General features: G+C 46.1%; 1 protein-coding gene across 1 annotated transcript; it reads right to left on the bottom strand.

The window, feature by feature from the left end:
- Positions 1-16,443: 16,443 nt before the first annotated feature.
- LOC309554217 (E3 ubiquitin/ISG15 ligase TRIM25-like) lies at positions 16,444-18,055 on the bottom strand (the record flags this gene model as incomplete). Its single annotated transcript, XM_082255850.1, has 1 exon — positions 16,444-18,055. The coding sequence occupies one exon, from the start codon at positions 18,053-18,055 to the stop codon at positions 16,589-16,591; it is 1,467 nt and encodes a 488-aa protein (XP_082111976.1). The 3' UTR covers positions 16,444-16,588.
- Positions 18,056-27,027: the final 8,972 nt, after the last annotated feature.

Raw genomic sequence — 27,027 nt, 5'->3', positions numbered from 1 at the left:
GGCTGTTAGGTTTAAGCAATCATCGGCAGCGTCTCCATCATATGGTGCATTGTTATCTATGCGCAAGAGCAGACTTGGAAACCTTTACAACTGAGCATCCACTGGCTTACTGGGTCTTGAGGATGGACCACTGGCCAGAACTTGCTCAATATGCAATAGAGCTACTGGTCTGTCCTGCTTCCAGCGTGCTTTCCGAACGGACGTTTATAACTGGAGGTTTTGTGATGGACAAAAGGGTGCGTCTGTCCACAGATTCTGTTGACCAGCTGACTTTTATCAAAATGAACCAGTCCTGGATCAACAAGAGCTATCAGGCCCCTGATGCTGATGTAACTGATTAAATTTGCTAGGGGTCTGCCATCCCTTGAAGACTGCATATGCTGCCTATCCTATTCATCTACCTTTTATTCTGCTAGCTTCCAACAATGTTTTTGGTTTAGGTCACTACCAACCCTCAAGGCCTAATTTGTCTGCACTTGTATGACAGGTGCATACAATTGAAATGTTGTATGTCATTTTTAACAGCAGGCCCCTGTCCCTGTGCCCTGCTAACTGTGAGGGGTTACGGTGTTCAGGTACCACCAACAGCAAAGGCCCAATTTTTGGCACCTGTGTAGCACAAGCAATTTCAAATTTGCATGGAATTCTTACCAGCAGGTCCCATTCCTGCACCCAGCAAGAGTAACTGCAAGGCCTTGGTTACGGTGTTCAGGCACCACCAACAACAAAGGCCCAATTTTTGGCACTTGTATAGCACATGCAATTTCAAATTCATATGGAATTCTTACCAGCAGGTCCCATTCCTGCACCCAGCAAGAGTAACTGCAAGGGATTACGGTGTTCAGGCACCACCCACAACCAAGGCCCAATTTTTCTGCACCCGTATGACAAGTAAATTTGATTGGAAATTTGTATGCATATTTGTATATGACATTTTTTGCTTTAGAAATGTGAGTATTGCTGTAGAAGGCTACATACATCGTAGAGATGCACTACTTTACAGGCACATTCAGGGGACCCCCCAGGCACGAGATTTGAAGGAATTTTTCATTTTTATAGTTTCACTTTAGGCCTCATTAAAATCAGTAAATCAGTGCTCCTTTAAAAACAATCATTTTTAAAAACTTTTCTTTCATTGCTACATGTTCCCCAGGTCAGTACCTGGCCCTACATACACTTTTTTGGGGCAATAACTTGCATTTAAGCCTTCAAAATGAGGTTGTAAGATTTTCGAGGTTTGAGTCCCATAGACTTCAATGGGGTTTGTTTGTTTGAACAAACTTTTCCTCTGTTCGCGGTGTTATGGTGCGAACCGAACCGGGGGGAGTTCGGCTCATCACTATTCCAGCACAGTGTCAGTTACTTGCTGCAAGAGGATGCACAGCAATTATCCACTTGCCGACCGGGCCATGGCCGAATGATGATACAATGACGTCTTCCCAAAATTGCACTTCCTGTGCCCCCCCGCATCACGGCGCATCAAGGATCATGATAAAGGGCCAATGACAGTGACCCTTTACCACATAATCGCTCCGTCCAATGACAGAGCGATCAGTTGTCAACAAACCAGCGCATATCCAGTTCAGTTCTCTCCTCTCCTCGCACACTGTATACAGTGATCGGTACAGCGTGCAAGGAGAGGAGGGAGGCTGCAGCACCGCTTAACCCCTGCCTCCTCCATTCCTCAATCATGTCTCAGTCATGCCTCAATCATACCTCAGTCATACCTATCCCATCCTCAATCATGCCTCATCCATGCCTCATCTGTGCCCACCCATGCCACGTCAGTGCTCATCTGTGCCCACCCATGCCACGTCAGTGCTCATCCGTGCCACATCCATGCCACGTCAGTGCTCATCCGTGCCATATCCATGCCATGTCAGTGCTCATCTGTGCCCCATCCATGCCACGTCAGTACTCATCTGTGCCACATCCATGCTCATCCATGCCACATCAGTGCTCATCTGTGCCACATCCATGCCACATCAGTGCTTATCCATGCCCCATCCATGCCACGTCAGTGCTCATCCATGCCTCATCCATGCCACGTCAGTGCTCATCCATGCCTCATCCATGCCACGTCAGTGCTCATCCATGCCACATCCATGCCACATCAGTGCTCATCCGTGCCACATTCATGCCAAATTGTGAAGGAATGTAACGAACACTGTGATGGATTAGGTATAATGTCTATTTTTGTACATGTAAATATGCTTTTTTTTTTCTTACTCAAATTATCCATTTGCTACCCCTCCCATCTAGGGAAGCTCGTGTAAATAAGATGGCGCCTCCGTTCAGGCCTACTACCACGAAGATAACACTCAGAGTCTGGAGGAAATATACCTTATATGGACATGACCAATCAAAAGCTGCAAGCAATCAGATAACATTATGCTTATGACGTACTTGCTCATGACACTAACTACTCGCCCATATAACCCATGTATGCAGTAGCAATAAAGAAGAGGCATCACTTACCTGAACACGTATCAGTGTGGTTCTTATCATGCATGCACCAGATAATATACAAATAATTAGAAGCAGCAGCAGACATCCATCCTGAGCCTAATTGAGGTTCTGATCCATTACAGCTGACGTCCCAACGTGGGACCCCAGGTTCCAACCAAAGGAAGACCGTGAGAGGGACTAAGCGACTGGACACGACAGACCAAGAGGGCCTGCGCAACTCTGAGAGTACGGTAGGCACATTTACTCTTACCACTGTACGACTTGTTTCTGTCTGGTCTGGCCACCGGTCTTGTTGGCTTCTGGAGGTCGTTTTAGAGGCAGGTAATCTTTTATTCCTCGCCTGGGGTTGTTTTTACGAATCTGCCACTGGATCTCTGCTGACTGTATATTATTTGTTCAATGTCTGTCATCCTGAGTGATTGTGACTCAACAGACTGAGAGTATAGTTGCACAATTGAAAAAGTGAAAAGTTGTTGGCTCACTATACTCACCGCCAGGTCGCCCAATCGTGTCGGGCATTGGTTCCCAAAATGAACCAGCTAGCCAATTTGTGGATGACCAACTTCGCCCACATGTGGTTAGACTTCCCTCATACCTTAAAGACACCTTGGAACTTTTAAGGGTCATAAAAGGTCTCACTGTCCCAGTGGGCTCCCTGCTTGTCGCCATGGACATAGAGACGCTGTACTTGAGTATCCCCCACTCCAAAGGAGTGGAGGTTATTTCAATGTTCCTTCGGGAGCAAGTGCAGACCCAGTGGCCCATGGCGGACTTTACCATCCAGCTCCTCGACCATATACTTGGCTCTAACATTTTTTTAGCGGTGTCACCTACCTCCGGGGGTGGCGATGGGGACTTTGTGTGCCCCATCGTACGCCAACCTGTACCTGTACCTGGGGGGGGGTGGGAAAGGGAGCTGTTTTCAGATGATGATACCCTAATTAGTTTAATTGCCCTTCTCTGGACTCTCTCCAGCTCCAACACATTTCTCCTGAGGATTGGCGACCAGAACTGGACAGAATACTCCAGATGCGGTCGGACCAGAGTTTTATAAAGTGGTAGAATTATAGTTTTATCTCTGGAATACATCCCCTTCTTTATGCATGCTAATATTCTGCCAGCTTTGGCAGCTGCCGCTTGACATTGTATGCTATTGCCTAGACTATCCTCTACCAAGACTCCCAGATCTTTCTCCATTTTTGATTCCCCCAAAGGTTCCCCCCCCAAAGTGTATTGTGCTTTTATGTTTTTAGTTCCCAAGTGCAAAATCTTACACTTCTCCACATTAAACCTCATTTGCCATATTGTTGCCCACTCTGTTATTTTGTTAAGGTAATTCTGTCAGATATCTGCCTCATGCTGTGCAGTTATTGCCCTGCCCAATTTTGTGTCATCTGCAAAAACTGATATAGAACTAATGATCCCGTCCTCAATGCTGTCTATTAATAGCTTTTCTAAGGGGATGTCTAATATGAGAAGTTCAAGCTATTAAACAAAATATGGTGGCCCAGGGGCAGAGGCTGGCCTGCCTGGTACAGCAGCTAGAAACTCAGTTTATTACAGATCCTAGTGATGACAACATAAATGCCTGGCTGTCTGCCCTATTTCAGAAACAGTTCTTTAGCCACCTGGCATTCTATGAAGAGGGGGAACAGACTGGTCGCCTGCTGGCAACGATAGCCCGTGTCCCCCAAACCACCCCGGCTATTGGGGCTCAGAGAGGACCTGATGGTCGTCTAGTTAATTCCCCTGACTTGGTAATGGACGCATTGGTCTCCTTCTATTTCTCGCTGTATCGCTCTCACCAAACTTTCTCAGAGGAGCAGAGTGACACCTATTTACAAGCCATACAGCTACTCTTCCTGTCGGAGGAGTCACGGCGCATGTTGGATGCCCCCTCACATTAGAGGAGATACAAGAGGCAACCAGTACTTTTCCTAACTCAAAAGCTCCTGGTTCAGACGGACTCCCTGTGGAAATTTACAAACTGTTTGAGGCAGAGACCCTTCCACATCTGTTGGCAGTGTTTAATGAGGCTAGGGATCATGGTATGCTGCCAGAATCTTTGACTAGGGTGACTATAATACTCATCCCTAAGCCAGGTAAAGACCCACTGGACCTCGGTTCATACCGACCAATCTCCCTATTGCAGAGTGATGTCATAATCCTGGCCAAGGCTTTGGCCATTTGCCTCAATAGGGTCATCTCTACTATAATCCACTCTGATCAGTCGGGTTTTATGCCCCAAAAATCCATGGCCATTAACCTACGCCGCCTGTTCCTGAACCACCAGTCCCATCCGGCCGATGGGGAGACCAAAGCCCTGCAATCCTTGGACACTCATAAAACGTTTGATACTATTGAGTGGTCCTTCCTGTGGGGCATGAGACTATTTGAGTTTGGCGAGGGCTTCATCTTGTGGGTAAATGAAAGGTAGGGTTCCCCTTTTGAGCGGAACTTTAAAGGCAATGACCCATCAAAGAGATTTACTCAAATTAATATCAAATATAAATTTATTGAACATAATAACAATAGCATAGTAGAAAAAGATTTTTTGTTTAAAAATAAAAACAAAAACAATCACAGATTATAGCATGTGGCTATAATGTTACATCACTCATGAGAGAAGGTGAGAAGCGTGAGAGTTCCATACAGTGACTGACGCGTTTCGGGCTTGGCCTTTCTCAAAGGTCAGTAGGAATTCATCTCAAACGCTCATGCTGCTCATAGGGACGTATGTAGCCACATCTAAAAAAAATTTGTTCCACATCCAAACAAGGGAGTGCTGCAACTGGTATAAAAAGTAATTCCCAAAGCCAAGGGAGGAGGAGGAGAGGAATCCGCAGATTGGTGATAAACTGGTTATGTTACATGAAGTGAGTATATGTAATGTCACACTATCACAAACGTGGGTATCTCCCACTAGTTCCCACGAGGATCCCACATAGTCCCGGGTGGGCGTAGTGTAAGAGTAAAGATGATCAGTATCCCTGTAGTAATCTTGATAAGAGGAAGGTGTCTTGAATTAATGAGAGAGATGAGGTCTCTCAGGGATTCCTGTAAAATCCATGTGGTGTGAATCCTCCCGAGGCGGCAAGCATCTCATGGGTACAACTCTCTACACGAACCTGTTGGCGGTCATTAGGGAGGCGGGTAGAGTGTCCGGCAACTTCCGCGTGTATCAGGGTACCCATCAGGGGTGCCCCCTCTCCCCTCTTCTGTTAGCCCAGGCCATTGAGCCCTTGGCAGCCCTGATCTGCTCGAACCTGCAGGTAGTTGGCTTCCCCTAGGTAGCTTTCCGGAGAAAATAATGTTGTACGTGGACAACACACTCCTACTGCTGGGTGATGTGGGCCCCTCCCTTGCAGTTTGGTTCCTACTGGGGCCTGGTAATCAATTGGAGCAAATCCTCTCTGATGTTGCTGGATCCCCCTGCGGAGGGCCCCCCTCCCCTGCCTGTTAATATCCCTGTTTCCACCTCCTTTAAATATTTGGGTATCCTGATAACTCCCCGCCTGCTGGATGTTTATTAAACTTAATATGACCCCCCCCCCCCCCCCTGGCCCGTTTTCGGACCAAGGCTAAACTCTGGTCTAAACTCCACATGTCCCTTGCAGGTCATGCAAATCTTATAAAGATGATCCTTATGCCCCAACTCCTCTACATTCTCCATAACTCCCCTGTTTTTGTGATTCCCCCTAAAAATTTTCCATATTATTAATACCATATTTAGATCCCTGTTGTGGCGCACTGGTTGCCCCAGAGTGAAATTGAAACAGTTCCAAAAGCCCAAAGATGCTGGTGGTTTGGCACTGCCCAACCCATGGCTGTACTATCTTGCATTCCAACTTTAGCAAATAGGCCAAACATTCAGTGCGAGTTCAGGAGAGGACCCTACGACCCGAGATCCCATTCCGCAATAATGCTGTTAATGACGGGGTGGGAGGGATGTCCTTGCTGGCTTGGAGGCTCCGGCCTTCGCCAAGTCTAATAAGCTTTTCCCAACGTATGCCCTCATGCAGAAAGTATGGAACAAAACTAGGCAGCTGCAGGAAGTTACTGGTTTTATGGCCTTCAGTCCCATCTGGGGCAATGCTCATTACCCAGAACTTGCTAAATTGACCCAGGGGCCTAGATGGGAGAAACACTTGCCACCCGGTGGGAAAGAGATGTGGGCACCTTCGAGGATGACCAGTGGGAGGAAGCCTTTTCGGCCATCCAGCACTGCTCCCTTAGCGTAGCACAGTGGATATCCCAATTGAATCTACTCCTCAGAGTGCATTACACCCCAGCTAAATTGTTTAATATGGGTATAAGAGACACCCCTACGTGCTCTAGGTGTAACAGGGATCATGGAGACCTCATCCACATGGCATGGAGATGCCCGAAGCTTCACTTATTCTAGCAGACAGTCATAGACACTCTTAACATAGTTTTCCAGATCTCTTTAAAGGATGATCCTAAGCAGTGCATTCTGGGGATCATTGGGGACCTCTCTGTGGATGATATTATGATGCAGGTGGTGAGGAGGGCGCTGTTTCAGGCTGTGGGCGCTCTGAGGAATGATGAACCCCTGGACTACTGTGTGGGCAGGCTTGACCTCTGGCCAGAGCTTACACAATTTGCAATGGAACTTTTGGCTTGCCCCCCGTCCAGTGTCCTGTCTGAAAGGACGTTCAGCGCAGCAGGGGGGATCGTGACCGATAAGCGCACTCGCCTAGCTCATGACAGTGTTGACTACCTCACATTTATAAAAATGAATGAGGCATGGATCTCAGAGGAATTCAACACATGTGACCATCAGACCATGTTTGCTTACAATTCCTCATGACAGGCCACAAATATCCGCCAGACCGCCATCCACCCACAACAATTCATGGTCCTTGTCTTCGGTAAATACAGTGGCATAAAAGGCATTTCATGTCCATTGAATGCCTAATTTTTGGGGTCTTTCATGGCCGACAATTATTTTTCCGGTCAATGCCTAATGTACCTCCAGCCACAGAATACTACGTTCTTAGCTGTCAGGTAAACGCATGTGGGCTAATTTTTGGTGCCTGGAATGGCCGACACTTACTTCTTTATCCTGTGAATGCCTAATGTACCTTCAGCCACAGAATACAACGTTCTTAGCTGTCAGGTAAACGGATGTGGCCTAATTTTTGGGGCCACGTGTGTGAATGGACCCTATATGTATTTGACATGTTTTTATTGGCTGCTGTCAGTTTTGGCTGATTTAGGAAAAAAAATAATTTTTTTTGCTGTAAAAAAAATAAAAAAATTTAGGGCAAGTTTTCCAATAACTTCTGTTCTGACAGTGTCCATGTTGTGGGACTATTTGTGCACAGCTAGTAAGTATTTTGTGGCTGCAAATATGACATACGTTTTTATAGTTCGCCTCCCATTAAAGTCAATGGGGCCCGCCATGAACTTGTCACTGTGTGTAGCAGAGTTAACGCAGCAAAAGAGGAAAAATGTTTGCAGGAAAAATATACACTCTTATAAAAGTATATTGTTAGATAACACCCCACTTCAATCTGTCGTTTAGGGGGGGCACTAGTCTACCACACCAGTTATAATATAATACTTTTTAAAAAGTGCTTTTGTCACTCTTTGTAGTTGTAGTATCGCTGCAGAAACGCTCACCACACCAGTCACAATGCTGCACAGTGCACAATACAAATCCACTATAATATGTTTTCTATATTAGAAAGCATATTATAAGTATATTACACCCCTATATAGTGCACAGCACACCAAAGAATAGTACACCTATACCAAATACCAGTCCTATAAAGGACTTTTGTGGTCCTATAACAGAGCGATCTGTATCACTGACAATCTGTCCCTGCTCCTTACAGCAAACCTCTCCCTACACTGACAAAAAGCAAAATGTAAAATGGCAGCCAGGTCAGGTCTATTTATAAGGCAGGCATACCTCCCAACCATCCCTGATTGCCGGGACCGTCCCGCAAATTGATCCCTGTCCCGGGATCCCGGCCAATCAGGGCTGAGTCCCAGAATGCCCGCAGCATGTGCGAGATGTCTTGGTTCCCGCACACCGCGGACAACACTTTGCATTGCAGCCGGATGTCTCCTGCTGTGATGTTTTCCTGTAGGGGGGTGGGGGGGGGGGAGGTACATCACTGCCTGACCGGGGAATCGTCTGCCAGAGGATCAGAGAAAGTACATTGCAGGTAACCCTTACACTGTTGGCACATATTCATGTGAAGGATCATTCATGTTCTTTTCAACGTCTAGAAAATTGGACTTTAACAGCATTTTACGTTTTAGGAGACTGACACTCATCTATAATATGTCATGTACTATGTCTCCAGTCTCTCACATGCATGTCCGCAGTCTCCAACCCCTGTATCACGCCCACAGTCTTACAGTCTCTTGTACCATGTCTGTAGTCTCTGACCATCCCTTGTACCATGTCCGCAGTCTCTGACCATATATTGTACGATATCTGCAGTCTCTGACCATCTCTTGTACCATGTCCGTAGTCTCTGACAGTCTCTTGTATCATGTCTGCAGTCTCTAACCATCTCCTGTATCATGTCCACAGTCTCTGCCCATCTCCTGTAACATTTCCGCAGTCTCTGACCGTCTCCCGTCTCATGTCTGCAGTCTCTTGTATCATGCCCGCAGTCCCTGACAGTCTCTTGTATCATGCCCGCAGTCCCTGACAGTCTCTTGTATCATGCCCACAGTCTCTTGTATCATGCCCGCAGTCTCCAACAGTCTCTTGTATCATGCCCACAGTCTCTGACAGTCTCTTGTATCATGCCTGCAGTCTCTGACAGTCTCTTGTATCATGCTCGCAGTCTCCGACAGTCTCTTGTATCATGCTCGCAGTCTCTGACCATCTCTTGTATGTGGGAGGAATTTTGCCCTTTCCTTACCCCTACACTGTGAGTTATGCACCCGTCTCCTGCACTCTGTTTTGTACTCCTGACTCTTTTTATGCATTACACACTCCTGTTCCCTGTATACTGTGAATTATGTACTCCTGGACCCTGTATTTTGTGAATTTTGTACTCCTGGACTCTGCATACTGTGCATTATGTACTCCTGGACCCTGCATACTGTGCACTCCTGGACCCTGCATACTGTGCATTATGCACTCCCGGACCCTGCATACTGTGCACTATGCACTCCCGGACCCTGCATACTGTGCACTATGCACTCCCGGACCCTGAATACTGTGCACTATGCACTCCTGGACCCTGCATACTGTGCACTATGCACTCCTGGATCCTGCATACTGTGCACTATGCCCTCCTGGACCCTGTATTCTGTGCATTATGTACTCCTGGACCCCTACAGCCTGCGTTTTGTATCTTAAACCCATCACTGACTGCAGCACTCCCTAACCCCTTGTGCTCTGCTTTACACACTCCTGCACTATACACAATACTGTACATTATATACTTCTCACCAAACTCTTTATTGTCTCAACAGTTTCTGGTTGCTATGCAGTCCCTGATTATTTTAATGAAGTTCTTCTTTAGGTAGGCTCAGACAAAGCAATTAATGCATATTTTATAGGTACAAGGAAGCCAGGGTTTTCTTTAAACATATCCATTAAGCCCCCCCCCCCCACTGCTGGGCGCTTGATCACGCCCACAATTTATCGCAACGTAGCATGCCGCAGGTCTTTTCACTCTAGTGTCCCTCATTCTGAAGTTCAAAAGTTGGGAGGTATGGGTAGGGGGTATGTCCATGTGCTGAAATGTCTCAATTGGCTGTCCTGTTCCACCTGATGGATGTGTCAGGGGTCAAAGTTCTCCCCAATGTAAACTAATATGGCCGCCGCGAACATCGCCATATGTTTGCAATCTCGGTGGACTGCAAACGAGCAAAGTTTGCTGCGAACTGACTGCAGAGCGAACCGCAAGGCCATCCCTTGTTCTGATAAATCTCTGGTGTGTATTGTATTTATAATTGAAAAAGGCGCCAATAAGCTGGTTTTATCCAGTTCTAACAAAAGAATAGCTAACGGTCCTGAGACAATGCGACCATCTGTGAGGTCAGAAAAGTCAACGTATGCAGGAATGAGAAAGCCATTCAGTATACAGGAGTGTGTGTGTGTGTGTGTGTGTGTGTATATATATATATATACACATACACAGAAATGATGACCCTTTTAACTATCATATTTAATAACAGCTAATACAAAGTTCTTTGTAAATCAATTATGAATATTATGGACCCATACTACACCCGACAGCAGAGTGTAAAGAAAGCAATTGCTGACAATACATTTAAAACAGTGTGGGGGTTCCCCCAATTTATACCAGATCCTTCAGGGCTGCTATGGATTTTGGGGGGAACCCCATTCCTACCCATTCACCAAAAAAAGTGTCACATAGAAAAAAACACAAACACAGTTTTTGACAATTATTTTATTAAAAATAAAAAAAACTATGTCCTCTGATGTAGATCCATTGTTAATCACGACCCCCGACGCACCACTGGACCCGAGAAAAAATAAATAAAAAAGAGCTCCACTCTCACCGAAGGCTCCCGCCGTCTGCTTGCTCCTCGTTGCCAGACTTTTTTGTTTTTGAGCCTGGCAACACAGACACTCTAGCCTTATGGTCCAGTGAATGTCTGCAGGAGCATCTTCTAAAGGCCCTGACATTACAATCAGTGTCCAGGCCTCCTGTAAAAAAGAGGTCCAGTACTGCTGGTAAGCAGAGATTTTTTACATCTAAGGTGTCGGTGTCTCTGGTGGTCAGTTGCACACGGTGACAGATGTAGGCTGCATGATATTCTGACTGGGAACCATATGTGACAAAGTGTCTTCCAGCTCAATTCTCACTTTCTGTCACAACACCCATTGGGAACTTTTATTCATGTGATAGTCTTTGTACTTTATATGTCTAATTTGTATGTTTATATTTTAATTATCCAGCATGTCTAACCATCATTGCTAGCGCGACTCCGTTTTTTATAACAGAGCCATGTGACCAACGTGTTCCCTCTAGCTTGATGCTTGGATGTGTGCCTGTGCAGGAAGCCCGGCCACATCTCCCAGGGGAGGAGGGACAGAGGCGGGGGGGGGGTGCTGAGGTTGTATACACCCCCTCTGAACATTCAAACAGCAAATGGACCGTTACTGGGAGCTACAGGAAAGATGAAGTACACATGCTAGAAAAACAAAGGTAGGAAAGAAAGAACAGCTGATTTGGGATGATGGTAATATGCGCTAGTTATTTAACCCATCCCACACTTCTCCTTTAAATTGTATCAATTACATAATATTTGTGATGTTTTTGCATTTAATATGTCTATCTTTATAAAGTTTACATTTTTTCTAGACACACTATTGGCTCCTGAAGAAGCGACCATGTCACGAAACATGTAGAGTTAACCACACTGGTGTAGGAAAATCCAAGCACCTGCAGAGGCTTGAAGCACGTAGCTTACATCTTGACAAGCCTCCTGGTGTGCGGGTGGCACTGATTATGATTGTGATTGGTCATGGTACCACCCAGTGGGCACTCTACCTGTATAGATATTGATTGTAGCCCTTAGTAACCAATCATATTACAGCTCTCATTTCCTAGTGCTGGTTGGACAATGACTGTGAGGTTCTGACCAATATAGTATAATAATTTTTGCTGGAGCGGAGTACCTGACCTATCTCCTGTAATACTAATTTGATTTGATTTTTATTTTTAAATCCCATTTTACACTGCTCTCTCCTGGAAGTTCAAGGATAATGTGTTCTACATATTTATGCACTTCTGCAAAAGAGTTTTATGGCTCTTTCACACGGGCGTTCCGATCAGATCCACCTGTCAGTTTTTTAGGCAAATCTGATCGGATGCCCCATTCAGCCCTATGGAGCAGCGGATGTCAGCGGTGACATGTCCGCTGACACCCGCTGCCATCCGCATCCGATCCTGTCCGTGAAATCCGGACGGATGGAAACACTATTTTCCATCCATCCTGGGGATCGGATGGGATTGGATGAGAGCGGACAGGTGGTCCGCTGTCATCCGACTTCCCATAGAGAGCAGCGGCGCTCTGACACCTCCCTCTCCACACACAGTGCGGAGACGGAGCTGTCATCCGCCGGCTCAGTGGGGATCGGCGGATCGATCCCCGCTGAGCAGAGCACGGTCTGCAATGGAATGCGGACCATGTGAAAGGGGCCTTACTTTAAAAATTGCATTTTGTAATCTCCTTGCAATGTGTTGATCTTTTGTTTTGCATTATAATCACTTATTCACAATAAGAATCTTTTATGGAAAAAAAAAAAAAAATTATTATTTTTCATCATCTCCCTGCCCTGCCATGCCACACAGCCGATGGCCCCTTTCACACTGGCTTTCTGATCAGGTCCGCCTGTCAGTTTTTCAGGCGGACCTGATCGGACCCTTCAGTCTCTATGGAGTGGTAACCCGCCGCCATCCGATCCTGTCTGCCAAAAACAGACAGATGGTGGTTCTATTTACCATCCATCCAGTGAATCGGATTGGATGGCATCGGATGGAAACAGACGGTCCGTTTCCATCTGATTGCCCCATAGAGGAGAATGGGCTCTGTCTGCATAGCAGAGCGGACAGGACCTGTCATCCGCCTGCTCAGCGGGGATCAGCAGAGAGATCCCCACTGAGCATGCGGATTCTGCTTAGCGTAGGTGCCCATGTGAAAGGGGCCTAAGGTGGCATATGTTACTCTTGGTCACTGGATCTCCTATCGCCCCAACCTTGCTGCACTGTTTAAATTTAAGATTGGTTATTTTCGTCATTGAAAATAAAGCTTTGTTGTTAAAAAAAAAAACTGGCTACTAACTTTTTTAGCTGGCTCCTAGATTCCAAACAAATTTGTCAAGCCCTGCCCTATAACACTAAGGCCCTATTCACCCTTATGCAACTTCAAAATCGTGCAATTTCCATTGTGACTTTACTGTGCCACTTGATGGGACATTGATGTGACTTTAAATTGATTTTGATGCAACTTTAGAGGAGTGTGACTTGTGCAGAACAGAAAAATGTGTTTGGTTTCTTTATTTTCTAATGATCTACAGCGTTTAAGAATAATCAGAATGTGAAGAATAGCTGATTGTTAAGGAAGCCGGCCGCGGCGTCCTTAACAACGACATCAACATGGAGACACGGTGCTTTAAGGCGGGGGGGGGGGGGGGCAGAGCCTGGTGTGGTGCAGGAGGGGAAGGGCCACTTGGTCATCTCACTCCTTTCCTGATCTGCCAGGCAGAGTGCTCGGATAAGGGTCTGGTATGGATGTTAGGGGGGACCCCACAATGTTTTTTATGACATTTGTGTGTGTGGTTCCTCTTAAAACCTTCACCAGATCCGAAGGGCCTGGTAAGCATGGGGGGAGGGGGGCCCAAGCCGTTTTTTTTTTTTTTTTTTTTAATATTTTTTGGTATTGCTGGCATTCTTTTTTTTTTTTCACTCGGGGAGTCATCAGTTGTTAAGAACGTGGTGGCCGGTTTCCAGGCCCTGTTCTTAACATCCAGCTATTCTTCACACAGAATTTGATATCTAATCGTTCCGAAAATCGGAAAAACGACTTTGAAGTCGCTGTGACTTGAAGTCTCACAGATATAAAATGTACTCATAGGGAAACAACTTTGGGGTCTAAAGTCGCATGACAAGTCGCAGAAGCGTGAATGGGGCCAAAATCCTCATCACTTCCTATCACTATATGATCAAAGAACATTTCTCTATATAAATGGAGACTTTAGGAGAAAACATTCAGAGAAAGAAATTGAAGAAAATCTCAGGAAAGCAATGAGGAGGAGAATGTCGTGGGGTCTTCTCTGATTTAAAGCTGAACTCCAGGCAGATAGAAGAGAGAAATGAATACAGCTCTGTATACATGAATACAGCCCGGAGTTCAGTTTTAACAGGAAGTGAGAAGACCTTATTATTCCTCATATATCTTCCAGAGATTTCCCAGAATTCTCTCCTGTATGAAGGAGACTTGTATTTCCAGGACTGAAAACTGCCGACATTGATAGAAACAGAAAAATGAGGAATAAAATACCCGTCACCGATTATTATTACCATGAAGGTGAACTGACTCTGTAATACAAATCATAATAGAAAACATATACACAAATATGATTCAAATCAGCAACATTTCCAGGGACAAACCTCTAAATCCCGGGACTGTCCCTGGAATGCAGACACAGCTGCCACTTATCGTGTCACTTATTGAATTACATTTCTTACATTTAATCCTTTCACCACCACCATACATAGTACAACTGTCAGATGGAAGCAATAAGGTGGCTGCACAGCCGCCCAATCACTTCCACATTCCCCCCTGGGCGTGCTCCCGCCATGTTTCCTGGCCTCATCGGTGGACCTGTGACCGGCATTGTGGGGCCACCAAGTAGAGGGAATGGAGATCAGCAAATGTCCATTCTCTGATCTCCGCTTCCTGCTAATGACCCGGAAGTGATGTATAAAATGTCACTTCTGATCCTCGCTGTCACTTTCTCCAGCCGGCAGGGAAGAAGCTAACGGAGTGCGATCTGTGCTCCATAAGCTATAATGGAAGGTAGGTGGGACATTAGGGCTCTTTTATACCCCTGATGTCTCATTAAAGAGAACCTGTCACCCAAAAAACCATCACATCGTCCCAATGTGATGACAAAAAAAGATTAGAAAAAGAGAAATGTAAAAAATGAAAGTTACACCTAAGCACCAAAAGTCACCCCCCCCCCCCCGAAATCTTTGGGTGCCCCTCCCCCTATACATGCATAAATGAAAATTAACGTTTCAGGGACACCTACACACAAGGCTATTGATTGCACCACACATTACATATCACCACACATACCGGACTCAGATCAATAACTCTCCGCCCATTTCTCACGGTTATCTCTAAACTTATGACCTGTAGGGGATTATAAAGTGTCTCCTATTTAAAATATAAGGCACCGATGTTGGTCGCCATTTCACGGGCGCACACAATTTTAAGGTTTGCCATGTTGGGTATCTATTTACTCGGTACAACCTCAGCTTTTATATTTTACCAAAAATGTGGGTCATTTATTGTGTCTGTGTGCCCTAAAATTATTTTTAGTGTTTTATTTACTGAAATTTAGTGCTTAATAAACTGTTGTGCTAATATGGTGTGATATACAAAATTGGGACTAACACTATTTTATTCTCTGGGGTGTCTGCTTTCAGAAAATAGATCATGTTTGGGGGTTTTATCTAATCTTCAAGACTAAAATGATTTTTTATACATGAATGTAAAAAAATACAAAAAAAGTTTCTGGCAGAGAAAGGGTTGAAGGGAATCTGTCATGAGAGAATCATGGGGGCTGCCATTGATGAACTCTCCTTGTGAGAATGCTAGTTCCCTGGCTGTCATGCTGATGCTTTCCCTTCAATACTGTCTCAGTATCTGACCCGGAACAAGTATAGAGATAAGGAATTCTGACACTTCTCTGATTCTTATTCCCAGCATGCTTGTTCCGGGTTGGAAACTCAAAGTGGAATAAAAACCAAAAACAAAAATAGGATATATTGGAGCTTACCAATCCTTAGATGTGATGGCTGCATTAGTCTTCTGTCTTTAGTTTTTTTTTTTCCTTCATTTTCCCCTGGTGATTCTGCCAGTAACACACTTTCTGTCTTAGGGTGGCTCCTCTATCTATGGAGACACCCTTGTACAGCACTTTTGCTGGACAGATTGGTCTGTTATAGAAAGTTGGTAAATAACAGCAGAACCAACAGGTAAAAGAAGGAAGTTACAGGGGGACTCCGAAAAACAAAGACTGAGGTGTTCATGTCAGTGACAGACGCCCTCTTATCTGTCATTTTTTATTTTGACTTTACTACCGCATTATAAGCTCTTACATTACACACAGCCAGGGAACTAGCATTTTCAGCAGGAGGCCTGCAATGATATCACTCATACTTCTCCCAGGAACCACCACTTTCTCCAATCATTGGCTGATCAATAAATCAATCCCACCACCTGTCCCTGTGATGTCACCAGACTGTGGGCGGAGTTCTCACATCTCCCGCCTCCCCCCACATATCTTTATACAACCTTCCCATACGCATAACCCAGCATGGAGGGGCTCAGTGAAGGTTGTGGTGAAGGTGTGGAGGTGTCATATCGGGTCACACAGATCAAAAAAGGAGATCCGCCCGGCCTCATAATCCAGATATATCCTGACTCTGTTACTGGAGAGATTGGGGGGTAAGAGGGTCCATTTACTGTCATGTGTCACCGAATACTGATTATCATACCTGTCCAATCCCCAGGACTTCTTATTATATCCAATCCCTGATTCCTCCCCTCTCCTGCCTATACTGGGGTAATACATCCCGACTGTCCATTCATCTGACCCCCCGACATCCACATCCCAGTAATGTCTCCCTGAGGAGAAACTCTGACTGCTCATCACCTGAGGCCAATACTGGAATCTCTCTGGTGTTTCTGGGTGATTCTGGTCTATATCTGACTCGGATACGGTTTTCCTGTCATCTGATATCTGTAGATAATTATTAGCTGTGTTTCCATCCAGTAATATGTCTGCAGCTCCCTGTATATAGAAGTATACATTTACCTCTCTTATTATATCAGATAAACCTGTGTGTAAGACCCCCGCCACACCCAGACCTCCTCCATCATGGAGGAGTTCCTCATGTCTCTCTCTGTCCTCATTATCTCCATCCTCAGTATCACACAAGTCACCTGTGTCTGATTCCTGTAAGACAGTCAGTGGATCCGTCATGTTACACAGCTCCTCAATGTCCACCATCTTCCTGGACAGCTCCTCCTTCTTTATTTCCAGATCCCGGATGGAGATGGAGATCCGCTCTGCCCGCCCGGAGATCTCCCTCAGGACTCTCTTCTCCAGGTCTTCCAGACGTCTCCTGAGATCTCTAAACAGGGCAGTGACTCTCTCGGTGTCACCAGCTGCTTCTTCTTCTACTTTCCTCCTGTGCTCCTGCAGACTCTGGACTCTTTCCTCCGTCTCCTCTCTCTTTGTCAGAAGTTTCTGCAGAACATTCCTCAGTGTCTTCTTCTTCTCAGAAGCCTCATCCAGTGACTCCATCTCATGTCCTTTATGTCCTCCAATCATAGAACAAGATATACAGACACAGGTCTCATCCTCAGTGCAGTAATACTCCAGGATCTTCTTATGGACGGAGCATTTCCTGCTCTCCATGGACAAGGTGGGGTCACATAAGATGTGTTCTGGGGACTTTGTGTGGACTTTCAGGTGTTTCTCACACAGATAGGCCTCACAGTGTAGACAGGATCTAACAGCAGGTACAGGAGAGTCCACACAGTAAGTACAGAAGACCCCAAGCTCCTCCTGACCTGACTGAGTAGATAGGAAAGTCTCTGCTATGTTACGTAGTTTCATGTTCTTCTGCAGTGCAGGACGATCCGGAAACTTCTCTCTGCATTCAGGACAGGAATATCCTCCAGACCCCTCCTGTGTATCCAGCACACCATCAATACAGACCCGGCAGAAGTTGTGTCCACATCTCAGGGTTACAGGATCTGTATAAATGTTCAGACAGACGGAACATTCCAGCTCAGCTCTCAGACCAGCAGACGCCATCGCTGACAGCAGAAATGAAAGTGAAAGTCTGGAGCTAGAAATACAATTGAACTCGTTACAACTCGTCTGCACAGGGCGAGGCTGAGCTCAGCTCTCTGTTGATTTGTTATTTAACCTTTTAATGTCAGAATAAGACAAGCCCCATGATTGTGTACATTTACAATGATAAAAATCTATTTAATTAATTGTGGAGTGGCATGGCATGCCTTTCTTCCAGCATTCATATCCACAGACCACATCAGGGGTGCAGGCAGGGGCAGACTGACAACTCATCGGGCCCCCGGGCACTAGGGGTAATGGGGCTCCCAGGTTTAAAGATGGCCACCACATGGCAGCCATCTTTTTTTTTAAATAACCAACATGTTAAACTTACCTCCTCTGTGTAGTTGGTTTTGCACAAAGCAGCCCAGATCCTCCTCTTTTCAGGTCCCTCCTCTCTGCTCCTAACTAGTGATGTCGCGAACCTAAAATTCGCGGTTCGCGAACGGCGAACGCGAACATCGGCAAATGTTCGCGAACCGGCGAACCGGGCGAACCGCCATAGACTTCAATAGGCAGGCGAATTTTAAAACACACAGGGACTCTTTCTGGCCACAATAGTGATGGAAAAGTTGTTTCAAGGGGACTAACACCTGGACTGTGGCATGCCGGAGAGGGATCACGCAAAAAAAAGTTCTTAAAAATTATAATTTTTTGATAGAGAGCCAATTATTGGAAAAATTAAAAAAAAATAAAAATAAAAAATTTCTTTGGATTTAGCATCTGGGGGGTCTAAAAAGTGTACCTGTGAAGTTTCAGCTCTGTAGCATGTCCAGAACCCCTAAAAAACAGCATTTTTCTTATATTTTCAGGAATATGGCTTCTCTGCGGCTGGCTTTTTCTCTTGCAGGCATTTATCGGGCATTTTTTTAGGCAGGCATGTCATTTTTTGTATTTAGTGTCTGGGGGGTCACAAAAGTGTACCTGTCAAGTTTCAGCTCTGTAGCATGTCCAGAACCCCTAAAAAACAGCATTTTTCTTATATTTTCAGGAATACGGCTTCTCTGCGGCTGGCTTTTTCTCTTGCAGGCATTTATCGGGCATTTTTTTAGGCAGGCATGTCATTTTTTGTATTTAGTGTCTGGGGGGTCACAAAAGTGTACCTGTCAAGTTTCAGCTCTGTAGCATGTCCAGAACCCCTAAAAAACAGCATTTTTCTTATATTTTCAGGAATACGGCTTCTCTGCGGCTGGCTTTTTCTCTTGCAGGCATTTATCGGGCATTTTTTTAGGCAGGCATGTCATTTTTTGTATTTAGTGTCTGGGGGGTCACAAAAGTGTACCTGTCAAGTTTCAGCTCTGTAGCATGTCCAGAACCCCTAAAAAACAGCATTTTTCTTATATTTTCAGGAATACGGCTTCTCTGCGGCTGGCTTTTTCTCTTGCAGGCATTTATCGGGCATTTTTATAGGCAGGCATGTCATTTTTTGTATTTAGTGTCTGGGGGGTCACAAAAGTGTACCTGTCAAGTTTCAGCTCTGTAGCATGTCCAGAACCCCTAAAAAACAGCATTTTTCTTATATTTTCAGGAATACGGCTTCTCTGCGGCTGGCTTTTTCTCTTGCAGGCATTTATCGGGCATTTTTTTAGGCAGGCATGTCATTTTTTGTATTTAGTGTCTGGGGGGTCTAAAAAGTGTACCTGTCAAGTTTCAGCTCTGTAGCATGTCCAGAACCCCTAAAAAACAGCATTTTTCTTATATTTTCAGGAATACGGCTTCTCTGCGGCTGGCTTTTTCTCTTGCAGGCATTTATCGGGCATTTTTTTAGGCAGGCATGTCATTTTTTGTATTTAGTGTCTGGGGGGTCACAAAAGTGTACCTGTCAAGTTTCAGCTCTGTAGCATGTCCAGAACCCCTAAAAAACAGCATTTTTCTTATATTTTCAGGAATACGGCTTCTCTGCGGCTGGCTTTTTCTCTTGCAGGCATTTATCGGGCATTTTTTTAGGCAGGCATGTCATTTTTTGTATTTAGTGTCTGGGGGGTCACAAAAGTGTACCTGTCAAGTTTCAGCTCTGTAGCATGTCCAGAACCCCTAAAAAACAGCATTTTTCTTATATTTTCAGGAATACGGCTTCTCTGCGGCTGTCTTTTTCTCTTGCAGGCATTTATCGGGCATTTTTTTAGGCAGGCATGTCATTTTTTGTATTTAGTGTCTGGGGGGTCACAAAAGTGTACCTGTCAAGTTTCAGATCTGTAGCATGTCCAGAACCCCTAAAAAACAGCATTTTTCTTATATTTTCAGGAATACGGCTTCTCTGCGGCTGTCTTTTTCTCTTGCAGGCATTTATCGGGCATTTTTTTAGGCAGGCATGTCATTTTTTGTATTTAGTGTCTGGGGGGTCACAAAAGTGTACCTGTCAAGTTTCAGATCTGTAGCATGTCCAGAACCCCTAAAAAACAGCATTTTTCTTATATTTTCAGGAATACGGCTTCTCTGCGGCTGGCTTTTTCTCTTGCAGGCATTTATCGGGCATTTTTTTAGGCAGGCATGTCATTTTTTGTATTTAGTGTCTGGGGGGTCACAAAAGTGTACCTGTCAAGTTTCAGCTCTGTAGCATGTCCAGAACCCCTAAAAAACAGCATTTTTCTTATATTTTCAGGAATACGGCTTCTCTGCGGCTGGCTTTTTCTCTTGCAGGCATTTATCGGGCATTTTTTTAGGCAGGCATGTCATTTTTTGTATTTAGTGTCTGGGGGGTCACAAAAGTGTACCTGTCAAGTTTCAGCTCTGTAGCATGTCCAGAACCCCTAAAAAACAGCATTTTTCTTATATTTTCAGGAATACGGCTTCTCTGCGGCTGTCTTTTTCTCTTGCAGGCATTTATCGGGCATTTTTTTAGGCAGGCATGTCATTTTTTGTATTTAGTGTCTGGGGGGTCACAAAAGTGTACCTGTCAAGTTTCAGATCTGTAGCATGTCCAGAACCCCTAAAAAACAGCATTTTTCTTATATTTTCAGGAATACGGCTTCTCTGCGGCTGTCTTTTTCTCTTGCAGGCATTTATCGGGCATTTTTTTAGGCAGGCATGTCATTTTTTGTATTTAGTGTCTGGGGGGTCACAAAAGTGTACCTGTCAAGTTTCAGCTCTGTAGCATGTCCAGAACCCCTAAAAAACAGCATTTTTCTTATATTTTCAGGAATACGGCTTCTCTGCGGCTGTCTTTTTCTCTTGCAGGCATTTATCGGGCATTTTTTTAGGCAGGCATGTCATTTTTTGTATTTAGTGTCTGGGGGGTCACAAAAGTGTACCTGTCAAGTTTCAGATCTGTAGCATGTCCAGAACCCCTAAAAAACAGCATTTTTCTTATATTTTCAGGAATACGGCTTCTCTGCGGCTGTCTTTTTCTCTTGCAGGCATTTATCGGGCATTTTTTTAGGCAGGCATGTCATTTTTTGTATTTAGTGTCTGGGGGGTCACAAAAGTGTACCTGTCAAGTTTCAGATCTGTAGCATGTCCAGAACCCCTAAAAAACAGCATTTTTCTTATATTTTCAGGAATACGGCTTCTCTGCGGCTGTCTTTTTCTCTTGCAGGCATTTATCGGGCATTTTTTTAGGCAGGCATGTCATTTTTTGTATTTAGTGTCTGGGGGGTCTAAAAAGTGTACCTGTCAAGTTTCAGCTCTGTAGTATGTCCACAACCCAAAAAAAACAGCATTTTTCTTATGATTTTTAGTAGAAAACTAATGCAGTGTCTTTCCAGCTGTCTTTTTTTCTTTCTGGCAAGCTGAAATATGATATGCCAAGGCAAACATGCCTATCAGTTGAGCTATGACACAGACAACACTGCACACATGGGGAAATATGTAAAACCAAAAACAGGAAAAGGAAATTAGGTGACGGTAACAAAACATGATATTGTGATTGGCCAAATAAAAAGTCACCTCGCGATGAGGTCGCGCCAAAGTCGCGCTAAGTCGCGCCAAAGTCGCACTGGAAGCGACGCTACTTTAGTGGTAGCGGCAGTGTAAACCAGCACTAAAACATCCAGTGTGTGAATACGATCAGGTATGATGTTTTATCGGTCAAGTAGTGTAAGGGTTACGCCCGTTGCCCGCTTCACAGTGACAGACCAAACTCTGACAGACCAAACTCCCCGTTTAACAGTCAGTCAGTCCATTTGCACAACCGCAAACTCCCAATTTGCACAAGGTTGGATACCAAGCTAGCCATGTCCCGTTCCTTCTCCTCACTGACATCATTGAAGGTCTCTTCCTCCACCCAGCCACATACAACACCAAGGGTCCCCGAAAGGTGAGAACAAGCCCCCTGGGACGCCTGCTGTGGCTGGTATTCCACCTCCTCAAAGCCACCTTCCTCCTCTGACTTCTCTTCTTCAGACTCCTCTCTCTGCGTTGCCACAGGTCCAGCAATTGACAACGACAAGGCTGCTTCTGGTGGTGATGAGGACCACAACTCTTCCTCTTCATGCTCATCTACAGCCTGATCCAGTACTCTTCGCAGGGCACGCTCCAGAAAAAACGCATATGGGATGAGGTCGATGATGTTGCCTTGGGTTCGACTGACCACCAGGGTTGTCATCTCCGCAAAAGGACGCATGAGCCTACAGCCATTGTTCATGAGCATTCAGTAACGCGGCCAAAAAATACCCAGCTCCGCAGAAAGAATGAAAGAAAATGAATGTTTTTTTTTATGAAAAATTATCCTGCGGATCGCTTTTGGTCTGTACACAATGAAGCAACGACCTTATCATCTGGGGTGTGCCAACACAATCCTAGAGGTGATCGCTTCATTGTGATACGCAAGCCCCTTCACCACGACAAGGTAACGATCACGAAGGGGAATTGACACATGTATGTGCCTTTTTTTTTGTTTTTTTGCAGCCACAGTGTAGCACCAGAGGCCAGAAAAATTAGGCATGTACACATGCATGAAAAAGTAGGTATTGTTGCAGCCGCTGCTGTAGCAGCGGCCTGAAAAATTGAGGTTTTAAGGCAGAAAGTGCACTAAAACATTGCTGCTTGAACCGTAGTTGGTGGCGGAGACGTCACGTAAGTCATCCGGCATGCAGAGAATGATTATATACAGCAGCGTGTGGACCATTTTTAGGCCAAGGCATCTCAGTCATCACCAGGCCTTTTTTAGTCAAATGCATCCCCCACTGTCAGTCCCTTCGGGATCCATGCCTCATTCATCTTAATAAACGTGAGGTAATCAAGACTTTTTTGACCTAGGCGACTTCTCTTCTCAGTGACAATACCTCCTGCTGCGCTGAAGGTCCTTTCTGACAGCACACTTGAAGCGGGGCAGGCCAGAAGTTCAATGGCAAACTGGGATAGCTCAGGCCACAGGTCAAGCCTGCACACCCAGTAGTCAAGGGGTTCATCGCTCCTCAGAGTGTCGATATCTGCAGTTAAGGCAAGGTAGTCTGCTACCTGTCGGTCGAGTCGTTCTCTGAGGGTGGACCCCGAAGGGCTGTGGCGATGCATAGGACTAAAAAAGCTCCGCATGTCCTCCATCAACAAGACGTCTGTAAAGCGTCCTGTCCTTGCCGGCGTGGTTGTGGTGGTAGGAGGAGGATTACTTTCACCTCTTCCCCTGTTGGATTCCCGTTGTGCTGTGACATCACCCTTATACGCTGTGTAGAGCATAGTTTTTAACTTATTTTGTAGCTGCTGCATCCTTTGCGACTGCCGGTAATTGGGTAACATGTCACAGACTTTCTGCTTATACCGGGGGTCTAGTAGCGTGGCCACCCAGTACAGGTCGTTCTCCTTCAGCCTTTTTATACGAGGGTCTCTCAACAGGCATGACAGCATGAAAGACCCCATTTGGACAAGGTTGGATGCCGAGCTACTCATGTCCAATTCCTCGTCCTCACTGATGTCATTGAAGGTGTGTTCTTCCCCCCAGCCACGTACAACACCACGGGTACCAGATAGGTGACAACGAGCACCCTGGGATGCCTGCTGTGGTTGGTGTTCCTCCTCCTCAAAGCCACATTCCTCCTCTGACTCCTCTTCCTCACACTCCTCTTCCAGTGTTGCCGCAGGTCCAGCAATCGATGGTAAGGCTGTTTCTGGTGGTGGTGATGGTGACCACAACTCTTCCTCTTCCTCTTCACGCTCATCTACGGCCTGATCCAGCACTCTTCGCAGGGCACGCTCCAGGAAAAAAACATATGGGATGATGTCGCTGATGGTGCCTTCAGTGCGACTCACTAGGTTTGTCACCTCCTCAAAAGGACGCATGAGCCTACAGGCATTGCGCATGAGCGTCCAGTAGCGTGGCAAAAAAATACCCAGCTCCGCAGAGGCTGTCCTAGCACCCCGGTCATACAAATACTCGTTGACCGCTTTTTCTTGTTGGAGCAGGCGGTCGAACATTAGCAGTGTTGAATTCCAACGTGTCGGGCTGTCGCAAATCAAGCGCCTCACTGGCATGTTGTTTCGCCGCTGAATATCTGCAAAGTGCGCCATGGCCGTGTAGGAACGCCTGAAATGGCCACACACCTTCCTGGCCTGCTTGAGGACGTCCTGTAAGCCTGGGTACTTCTGCACAAAACGTTGCACAATCAGATTCAACACATGTGCCATGCACGGCACATGTGTCAACTTGCCCAAATTCAATGCCGCCAACAAATTGCTCCCGTTGTCACACACCACTTTGCCGATCTCCAGTTGGTGCGGGGTCAGCCACTGATCCACCTGTGCATTCAGGGCGGACAGTAGTGCTGGTCCGGTGTGACTCTCTGCTTTCAGGCAAGTCAACCCCAAGACAGCGTGACACTGTCGTATCCGGCATGTGGAATAGCCCCTGGGGAGCTGGGGGGGTGCAGTTGGTGTGGAGCAAGACGCAACAGCAGAAGAGGACTCAGCCGAGGAGGTTAGCATAGAGGATGGAGTAGGAGGAGTAGAGGAGGTGGCAGCAGGCCTGCCTGCAAGTCGTGGCGGTGTCACCAACTCCTCTGCAGCAGAGCCACGCATTCCATGCTTGGCAGCCGCCAGCAGGTTTACCCAATGCGCAGTGTACGTTATATACCTGCCCTGACCGTGCTTTGCAGACCAGCTATCAGTGGTCAGATGGACCCTTGCCCCAACACTGTGTGCCAGACGTGACATGATTTCTTTTTCCACAATAGAGTACAGGTTGGGGATTGCCTTTTGTGAAAAATAATTTCGGCCGGGTACCTTCCACTGCGGTGTCCCAATAGCGACAAATTTTTTGAAGGCCTCAGACTCCACCAGCTTGTATGGTAAAAGCTGGCGGGCTAAGAGTTCCGACAAGCCAGCTGTCAGACGCCGGGCAAGGGGGTGACTCTGCGAGATTGGCTTTTTGCGCTCAAACATTTCCTTCACAGACACCTGACTGTGGGCAGGTGACGAGCAGGAACTGCTGAAGGTGAGAGGCGGAGGGGCGGGTTGTTGATAGGGGGCATGGAGGACAGCAGTGGTTGACGTGGCTGAAGATGCTGGACCAGGAGGAGGATGGTGGCTTTCAGTTTGTGTGCTGCTTTTACTCATGTGTTGATCCCATAGGCGTTTGTGATGTGAGATCATGTGCCTTCGCAAAGCAGTTGTACCTAGGTGGGTGTTGGACTTCCCACGACTCAGTTTCTTTTGGCACAGGTTACAAATGGCATCGCTGATATCAGAGGCAGACACACAAAAAAAATGCCACACTGCTGAGCTTTGCAAGGACGGCATTCTGGTGGTGGCAACAGCTTGCGTTGATTGGCGTGCTGTCTGGCTGACCCCGGGTGCCGAATCTACATGCTGTCTGACTGCGCCACTAGCTCCTTGCGATGACCTCCTCCCCCTGCTTCCAACTCGTCTCCTCCTCCTCTCTGTCTCCCCATCTGAACTTTCCCCCTCTTCTTCTGCTCTTCGAGCAGGCACCCAGGTGACATCCACAGACACATCGTCATCATCAGCCGCTTCACTTGACAACTCAGCAAAGGCAGCAGCAGCAGGTACAACATCATCATCATCACAATGTACGTCCATGTGTATAATGCTGCCTGACTGAGACATATCCCCGTTATCTACATCCTCTGGCACTAATAGTTGCGCATCACTTATTTCTTCAAACTGATGTGAAAATAACTCCTCTGACGGATCAAGTGAAGCGGCTGTGGTGCTAGTGTTGGTGGTGGTGCCGGCGGGCTGGCGAGTGGTAAATTGAGAGGTGCCCGAAGCTGAGCTGGAGGAGGATGGTGCATTAAGGTTCCGAGCGGAAGCTGTAGACGATTGGGTGTCCTGTGTAAGCCAGTCAACTATGGCCTCAGAATTTTTTGAGTTCAGGGTCTGTGGTGGCCTCTGAACACTGGGCATTATTCTAGAGCCTAAGGAAATCACAGCACCACGACCACGACGGCCCTTGCGGGGTGGCCTGCCTCTGCCTGTCATTTTTTTTTTAATGTGTTGTTACTGTTGTACTATGAGTGCAAGCTGCTGTGCCACCTTATATATCAGTGGTGGGTGGGCAGTGGCACAGTACACTCTCTGTGGACCTGACAGCAGTCACTGGCACCCAGGCAACTGCAATTTAAAAAATATATATATTTTTTTTTACTTTGCAAGCTGCTGTGCCACCTTATATATCAGTGGTGGGTGGGCAGTGGCACAGTACACTCTCTGTGGACCTGACAGCAGTCACTGGCACCCAGACAACTGCAATTTAAAAAATATATATATATTTTTTTACTTTGCAAGCTGCTGTGCCACCTTATATATCAGTGGTGGGTGGGCAGTGGCACAGTACACTCTCTGTGGACCTGACAGCAGTCACTGGCACCCAGGCAACTGCAATTTAAAAAAATATATATATATTTTTTACTTTGCAAGCTGCTGTGCCACCTTATATATCAGTGGTGGGTGGGTGGGCAGTGGCACAGTACACTCTCTGTGGACCTGACAGCAGTCACTGGCACCCAGGCAACTGCAATTTAAAAAAATATATATATTTTTTT

The sequence above is a fragment of the Pelophylax lessonae genome, assembly GCF_965119305.1.
Source record: "Pelophylax lessonae genome assembly, chromosome: 4".
NCBI classification, from domain to species: domain Eukaryota; kingdom Metazoa; phylum Chordata; class Amphibia; order Anura; family Ranidae; genus Pelophylax; species Pelophylax lessonae.
Note: the sequence above shows the minus strand (reverse complement) of the source record. Positions and strands in the feature narration are given on the sequence as shown.